Source organism: Aphidius gifuensis, linkage group LG2, assembly GCF_014905175.1.
Source record: "Aphidius gifuensis isolate YNYX2018 linkage group LG2, ASM1490517v1, whole genome shotgun sequence".
NCBI lineage: Eukaryota > Metazoa > Arthropoda > Insecta > Hymenoptera > Braconidae > Aphidius > Aphidius gifuensis.
In genome coordinates, this window is record NC_057789.1 from 10,572,327 (window position 1) to 10,581,039 (window position 8,713).

The 8,713-nt window shown below is 32.4% G+C and overlaps 1 protein-coding gene across 1 annotated transcript in view; it reads right to left on the bottom strand.

The window, feature by feature from the left end:
- Nucleotides 1–689: 689 nt before the first annotated feature.
- The window catches only part of LOC122850360, a 9,225-nt gene continuing 1,201 nt past the window's right edge, over nt 690–8,713 (bottom strand). Inside the window, exons 2-3 of the mRNA XM_044149518.1 lie at nt 6,351–8,699; nt 690–724 (exon numbers count right to left, since the gene is read on the bottom strand). Of these exons, the coding sequence (XP_044005453.1) occupies nt 690–724; nt 6,351–8,699 (2,384 nt within the window). The remainder of the gene's footprint in view (nt 725–6,350; nt 8,700–8,713) is intronic.

The following is an 8,713-nucleotide window of genomic DNA, read 5'->3' on the forward strand; positions in this document are numbered from 1 at the left end:
ACCAAAATAAGAATTTTTTCGTGTGTCCCTGAAACCTCCATTCCAAGAACATCATTTTTCGATCTACTGGAGGTTTCAAGGACTTTTGATAAAAAAGCAACATTACTGCGCTAAATGCATTTTTACGATTCAATTCAAACTACAAACATGTTCTCAGTGAATTTTCAGTATAAAGAAAATATCACTATGCTTTATAATAACATTTAACATAATTATATCTGTTTTAATATTGCATGTCCCCGAAACCATCAATAACTACCTTTTTTTTTTCACACAGAGGCAGTTTTGAGGACTTAATTTTTGGAACCTCAATTCGATGGAACAGTCGAATTTATGAATTTCGATATGAATTTTCTGGCAGTTCTCAATAAGATTCTTCCCTTTTCATGAAATTCATCGTTGAAATTGCAGTCGACTGGATAATAACTTTCGATTCTACTTTAATCTAAATGTCGCCAAAACCACCATTTTACGGATTTCGTATCTCCAGCTATTGGCAGTTTTGAAGACATTCTGTAAAAATAGAAAATGCACAGGAATACGCAGGAATAGTGTACTCGTTTTTAAGAATCTTTACGGATATCTGTAATCTATAAGACATAACAACAAGTTTTTTCGGAAAACACAAAAAAAAAATTGTTCATCAAATAATTGTTGAAAGTCCTCGAAAGCACCGTGACATACAATTTTTATAATTGTGGAATGATTGTTTCGAGGACATATGCTAAAATTTGAATAATAAAAAGATATTATATTTGTTACGAGTTCTACTGAAGCTTTCTTTGTGTCCACAGAACGTAGAGGTTTAGAAATTTCATAGAACCTTTCTGATAATCTCAAACGATACTCAAATATAAACGGAATTAACGACGTATTTTCAAAACGTCCTCAAAACCACCATACTACGAAATTTTTTTAGTCGTAGAACGGTGGTTTTGAGGACTTGCAGCCTATACCGGAAATTATAAACTTAATCTTACAAACTTAAAATGGAGCCATTCTTCTACACTGTAACTTGTTATAGTTTTAATAATTTATTTGACAAATCAAATCCTAAAGACTATCACACGAGACCAGAATATAAGGAAATTCTCCGACGAAAAACGCGTTGACTGCAAAGACGGTCGTTCTGTATTTTTTCGACAAGGAAAGTTTTTTCCGAAACCTCAGAAATAATTGATCACCTTGAAACAATTGCCTGAATAACGAGATACCGCCTTGATTGAATAGCATTAAAAATTCTTAGATACCTTCAGGAAAACCGAAACTGAATTCGTGTCGATAGCAATCTATTTGTTAGACAGTAGGTATTTAGAGAAAGTTCGTTTTCTTCCTTACAAGTTCTACTCAAACTTTCTTGCTGTCCACGAAACGTGCAGGTTTGGAAATTTCATAGAAGTTTTCTGATAATCTCAAACCTTACTTAAATTAAAACGGAATTAACGACGTAATTTTGAGACGTCCTCAAAACCACCATACTACGAAAGTTTTTTATTCGTAGAACGGTGGTTTTGAGGACTTGCAGCCTATACCGGAAATTATAAAATAAATATTTCAAACTCGAAATAAGGCCATTCTTCTACACTGGAATTTATTATAGTCTTAATAATTTATTGGGCGAATCGAATCATAAGGACTATCACATGAAACCAAAATATAAGAAAAATTCTCCGACGAAAAACGCGTTGACTGGAAAGACGGTCGTTCTGAATTCTTTTAACATGGAAAGTTAAGACAATTTGTTCCGGTTTTCCGAAACCTCAGAAATAATTGATCACCTTGAAATAATTGCCTGAATAACGAGATACCGCCTTGATTGAATAGCATTAAAAATTCTTAGATACCTTCAGGAAAACCGAAACTGAATTCGTGTCGATAGCAATCTATTTGTTAGACAGTAGGTATTTAGAGAAAGACCGTTGTCTTTGTTACGAGTTCTACGTAATTTTTCTTGGTGTCCACGAAACGTGCGGATTTGTAAATTTCATAGTAGAACCTTTCTGATAATCTTAAACCATACTTGAATCAAAACAGAATTAACGACGTAATTTTGAGACGTCCTCAAAACCACCATACTGCGAAAGTTTTTTATTCGTAGAACGGTGGTTTTAGGGACTTGCAGCCTATATCGGAAAGTATAAAATAAATATTTCAAACTTGAAATAAGGCCATTCTTCTACACTGTAATTTATTATAGTTTTAATAATTTATTGAACGAATCGAATCATAAGGACAATCACATAAAACCAAAATATAAGGAAATTCTCCGACGAAAAACGCGTTGACTGGAAAGACGGTCGTTCTGTATTCTTTTAACATGGAAAGTTGAGACCATTTTTTCCGGTTTTCCGGAACCTTAGAAATGATTGATCACTTTGAACCAGTAGCCTAAACAACGAGATACCGCCTTAATTTAGTAGCATTAAAAATTCTTAGATACCCCCGGGAAAACCGGAACTTTATTTGTTTCCATAGCAATAACTGAAACTATTTGTTAGACAGTAGGTATTTAGAGAATGACCGTTGTCTATGTTACAAGTCTACTCAAACTTTCTCGGTGTACACGGGACCTGCGAGTTTGGAAATTTCATAGAACCTTTCTGATAATCTTAAACCATACTTGAATCAAAACGGAATCAACGACGTAATTTTGAGACGTCCTCAAAACCACCATGCTGCAAAAGTTTTTTATTCGTAGAACGGTGGTTTTGAGGACTCGCAGCCTATACCGGAAATTATAAAATAAATATTTCAAACTCGAAATAAGGCCGTTTTTCTACACTGTAATTTATTATAGTTTTAATAATTTATTCGACGAATCAAATCATAAGGACTATCACATAAAACCAAAATATAAGGAAATTCTCCGACAAAAACCGCGTTGATTTGGAAGACGGTCGTTCTGTATTCTTTTAACATAGAAAGTTGAGACCATTTTTTCCGGTTTTCCGGAACCTTGGAAATGATTGATTACTTTGAACCAGTAGCCTGAACAACGAGATACCGCCTTAATTTAGTAGCATTAGAAATTCTTAGATACCTTCGGGAAAACCGAAACTGAATTATTTTCGATAGCAATAACTGAAACTATTTGTTATAGACAGTAGGTATTTAGAGAAAGACTGTTGTCTTTGTTACAAGTTCTACTTAATTTTTCTTGGTGTCCACGGAACGTACCAATCCATAAACTTCTTCCGTTAGTGCTTTTAGGAACATGAAGCCCATACTGAAATTCATACAATCGTTAAGTGTGACTTAAAAAATGGCCGCATTGTATGTTTACTCTCAAAACTCTTTAATTGCAAGTTCAAAAATTTTTCTTCTAATATTTTTTTTATTCTATGATATTTTTCCGTTTTTCACTGATATTTTTCCAGTTTCTCGGATTCAGTCTACTTCGTAGAGATAGATGATGTTATACACGTATTCCAAACAGTCATAACTCTGTACTCTATTTTCTATCATTAGTTCGTTTAAGTTCTATGAAAAGTCTTCAGGACGACCAACATAATCCGGATAAAAAAATATAATAAAAGGGTTCGAGGACATCATGTAAGATATATAAATAGTGTTTTATCTTCAAGTCCTATCATATGGCCCTATCACATTTTATAAATTGTCATTCAAAATAAGTATTAATCAACATATAAAAGAAATATTGCAACCGTCAAGGCAGTCATTGGGTTGAATTAAAGTGATAATTGAATTTTTGAAAGAAAAGTCCTTGAAACCTCCATTACATAGTTTTTTTAAAAAAATCTATCGGAGGTTTTGGGGACATCAAGTTAAAATGATAATAAAGAAGTCCTATCATATGGCTCTGATACATTTTATGAATCATTATTCAATATAAGTATTAATCAATAGATATAAGGACTTTTGCCGCCGTTAAACCGTCATTGAGTTATTTTAAGGAGATAAGTAAATTTTTAAAAGGAAAGTCCTTGAAACCTCCATTACATAGTTTCAAAAAAAAATCTATTGGAGGTTTTGGGGACATAAAGTTAAAACGATAACAAAGAAGTCTTATCATATGTCCCTGATACATTTTGTGAATTGTTATTCAATATAAGTATTAATCAATAGATATAAGGACTATTGCCACCGTCAAAACAGTCATTGAGTTTTTTTAAAAAGATAAGTAAATTTTTAAAAGAAAAGTCCTTGAAACCTCCATTACATAGTTTCAAAAAAAAATCTATTGGAGGTTTTGGGGACATCAAGTTAAAACGATAACAAAGAAGTCTTATCATATGGCCCTGATACATTTTGTGAATTGTTATTCAATATAAGTATTAATCAATAGATATAAGGACTATTGCCACCGTCAGAACAGTCATTGATTTATTTTAAGAAGATAAGTGAATTTTTAAAAGAAAAGTCCTTGAAACCTCCATTACATAGTTTTTTAAAAAAATTTATCGGAGGTTTTGGGGACATCAAGTTAAAACGATAACAAAGAAGTCTTATCATATGACCCTGATACATTTTATGAATTGTTATTCAATATAAGTATTATACAATAGATATAAGGACTATTGCCACCGTCAAAACAGTCATTAGGTTATATTAAAGGGATAATTAAAATTTGAAAAGAAAAGTCCTCGAAACCACCATTACATAGATAAATTCTTCATGCATCGGTTGTTTTGAGGACTTGTGTCAAATCTTAAATTTTATGTATTAAAAATGTAAAATTTACTACTTCTATTTTTTGTACCTTCTAAATTCATGCCAACACAATACTTAAATACAAAGGATTCGAGTAAATAAGGTAAGTGAAGGGTTGAAACAGTGTCATAACGATAGTCCTCAAAAGTACCAATCGACGAAAATTTTTTTATTTTGGTGTATACAATAAAATCGTCTTATACATGAATGTACATTGATGTACAACGTTCAATTACTGAATAAAAATCGCAAAAAAAAATGTCCCCGAAACCACCACTGATATATATATATAAATACATTAAATATATAAATACGTGCATTTAAATTTATCTATACTACAGAACACCTGATGGTAACGGTTACCGACGGATTACCATAGCGCTGCAAGGCGCAATGTAGACTGACAGAAAATGGATTCCTGCCCGAATCCGTTACTGGATCTGACGTCTAAACTCTATGTTTTTTCCTTTTACTCCATTCCCAACCCGCGCCTAAAGATGTTTACACATCAAAAATTTTAAACAATATGGAATAAAATTTTTTTTTTCATTAAAAATGAAAAAAAATAATTGCTGGTTTCATTTAACCTTTACCAAATATATGAATAGGAGCGAAATAAAAAAAAAAAATTTACAATAAAAATTAATTGAAAAAAGACATATTCATTTTTTTTCTTTTTTGTTAGAAAAAAAAATATTCCTTTATTTCATCTTCTATATTCATCTCTTTTTTTCCTTGAATACGACTTTCTAATTTTTCAATTTTATTCCACAGCTTGAATAACTCGCTCATGAGTTGCTCAAAGTCAGTATATGGGGATTTATAGATATATTCTTCAACGAGTTGATGAAGATCTGTGACCCATGGTCGTTGTGTGGACAAAAAAATCAGATGTGCCTGATTATTATGACATAAAAATACTTCTTCATGTGTTTCGACACTAAAATCTTTTTTCAGATGTTCCATACTTTCCCAAAAGCAACGTAAATCTTCGTGAAAACTCCTTAATTTACTAAATTCATTGATGTATGATGCATTTGATAAAAAAAATTGTGAAAAAATTGTAGATTCACCCCAGCAATGTACTTCCAATAACCTAAAAAGAAAATCAATTTTTTAAAATCATATAAAAAAAAACCAAATTCGAGGATATTTTAGATTCATAAAATACGAAGATAAGTAGATGCGCTACGCGCGCGCTTTGACTGTACGTATTGAACCTGAAACAATTCGTTCCAATAAATGCAAGTTAAAAATACTTTTTTTATATAATTTTTTCAATTATTCGTATAATTCTTTGTAAACAAAGTTCTTGATTAAATTATCTTGACGTTGATCACCCAAAAAAATTCTTAATGACTGCTGTGATCGAACTCTTGAAAAAGCCACGTATAATTGACCATGACTGAAAACATCTTTACGAAGGTCGAGTCCAATTTTTTCGAAGGTTTGTCCTTGACTTTTATTTATAGTCATAGCAAAAGCTAACTTGATTGGGAATTGTCTTCGTTTGAAAGTAAAAGGATAAATGTTTTCACAGTATAACGTAACGCGATGTATAAAAACTATCTCTCCAGCCTTATCACCCGTCAATATCCGACATTGTAATAAATTGTGTGCTAATTTTAATATCTGTAAGCGCGTCCCATTGCATAAACCTTTGGTCATACTTAAATTACGTAGAAGCATAACAACACAGTTATTCCTCAATTTAAGTTCGTGAGGAGGAAAATTAGGAGGATCTAAAGAATTAAGATATTCTGGTAATATGACGTCGACTATATCTCCGTTGTCACAGTTTTCTGTACTATCGACACTATTATAAATTTTTTCTGATTGTTTATCAAGTAATTCTACAACTTCACAATTAATTCGATCGACATCAACATTTCGTGCTGCCAGTACAGCTACCTTAGTTAACTCATCATATCGTTGATTATTGAGCAGGTCTTTAAACATTGTATCTACTATGCTTTCAGTCGTGTTGGCGATACATTTTTCTGGTGCTATTATATAATTATTATTGTCATTTAGAACTCCATCACCTACATCTAGGAGATACTTTGCAAATTCCGTTTCTTCTGGTAATGTTCTCATATTTTCCGTCAATGTAAACATAGAGAAATTTTTCCAAAGATGACTAAATTTAATCGACAAATTAACCAATTCGCTGCGAGTAGCATTAACTTTGACAGGCAGTAATTGTCTAAAATCGCCACCAATCAACATCACTTTTCCACCAAATGGTAAATTACTATCCATGAAATATTTATAAGTTTTGTCACCAATTTCCATACAGTATCTTGGTGCCATTGGACCTTCGTCCCAGATTAATAAATCATAATCCTTCATGATCTGAGCCTCTTTTGATTGAATCTTTATGTGTGACGTTGAGTCAAAGAACAGTGGTACTGGCAAGCCAAATGCTTTGTGTACAGTTTTTCCATTAGGGAGTAATATAGCTGAGACACCTGTAAACGACATAGTACAAATATTTTTCCCTTTACTTTTCAGTAAATGATAAAGAGTAGTGTAAACAAACGTCTTTCCCGATCCACCTGGTCCATCCATATAAAAACACGTATTTTCAATTTTCGTTTTATCTTCTGTCATCACTACTTCTATAATCGTATCGACAATCTCTTTCTGTTTCGAGTTCAATTTTATGTATTGACTTTGACCAATTTCAAGGTGACATGGTTGTATTTCTTCCATATTCTGATCATTATTGTTATTATGAATTTCAAATTCAATTAATGGTGGCATTGATGGAAAGTTACTTAGATCATATCGGTCATTGCATAATAAAGCATTTATGTCATGATATGCTCTACTAATTGATTCAGAATCACAATAATTCCTACGATAATCTTGTGACATAGCATCTTTAAATTTTTCCCACAGTTCTCTCGGTTCTTTAGGTTGACAGTGAACTAAAATACTCGCGAATAAATATCTCAGCTGTCGTGGCATCATCCATACTTCTCCTTCTGTCATTGCACGTTCCCATTCTGTATCATCTTCAATGAGACCAAGTGCTAAGCATGCACCATGGAAAGTATCATATGTTTTTCCATCAACTGTCCGTATAGCTTCAAAACTCTCTGCTCCTTTGACTGTTAGCAGTAATAACCGAAGATGAAATAATTCTATTTGATGAGGACTAATAGAGTACATTCTTCCAATAACTTTGCGATCCTGTTTGCGTCCTTCCCAGGATTTATTTGCAGCATTAGAAGACTTTTTGAACACGTAGTATGATGGAATTTCTGCATATGTAAACTGTCTTGCCTCTGTATCACGTTGATTCAACGCAAAATATTCGATCAGCATAGTATTTTTTTCTAACGCTGTTCTAATAGAGTCGTCTGTGGCTTCGTCACTAATCATTACAGTTTGTTGGTTAGGTAAATGTACAGGCAGACGCATAATCGAGTGACTTTTTTTTTGTAAAGATCTTCCCAAAATTCGATCACATCCTTCAACTGGACTTACGTATCGAGTTTCTATGAAATTGTGTATTTCATCATGATTTATAGATCTTTCATTCATATTTGTCACTTCAATAGCTGCAGCATCATGTCCTTTATATATATATTTGTACAAATATTTAACAGATTGGATAGTTAATACTATTTCTGTATTGATGTGACAATTAAATAATTTTAATAATACAGCGTTATAAGGGACAACATACTGATTATCAGCCGTTCCTCCCTGCAAACGATCGAAAACTCCAGTATTTCTGCGGCGGTAAGTTGGATATCCATTTTCATCCATTACTGTTTCATTTTGAAATGCTTTGGGAAAGTGTTTTGAACATTTATTATTTTTATCTTTGCACCAATCTCCACATGGACCATGGATCATGTTTCTCATGACAATTTCATGAAGTACGGGATCGTCAGTTTCATTGGGGATTTCAGCAGAAATATATTTGTTAACTACGGCAGAAGAAGTAATTTTATAATTTTGTTTGAGTGTTATTAATAAGTGAACATGGGGCAAACCACGCTTTTGATATTCGACTACGTAAACATAT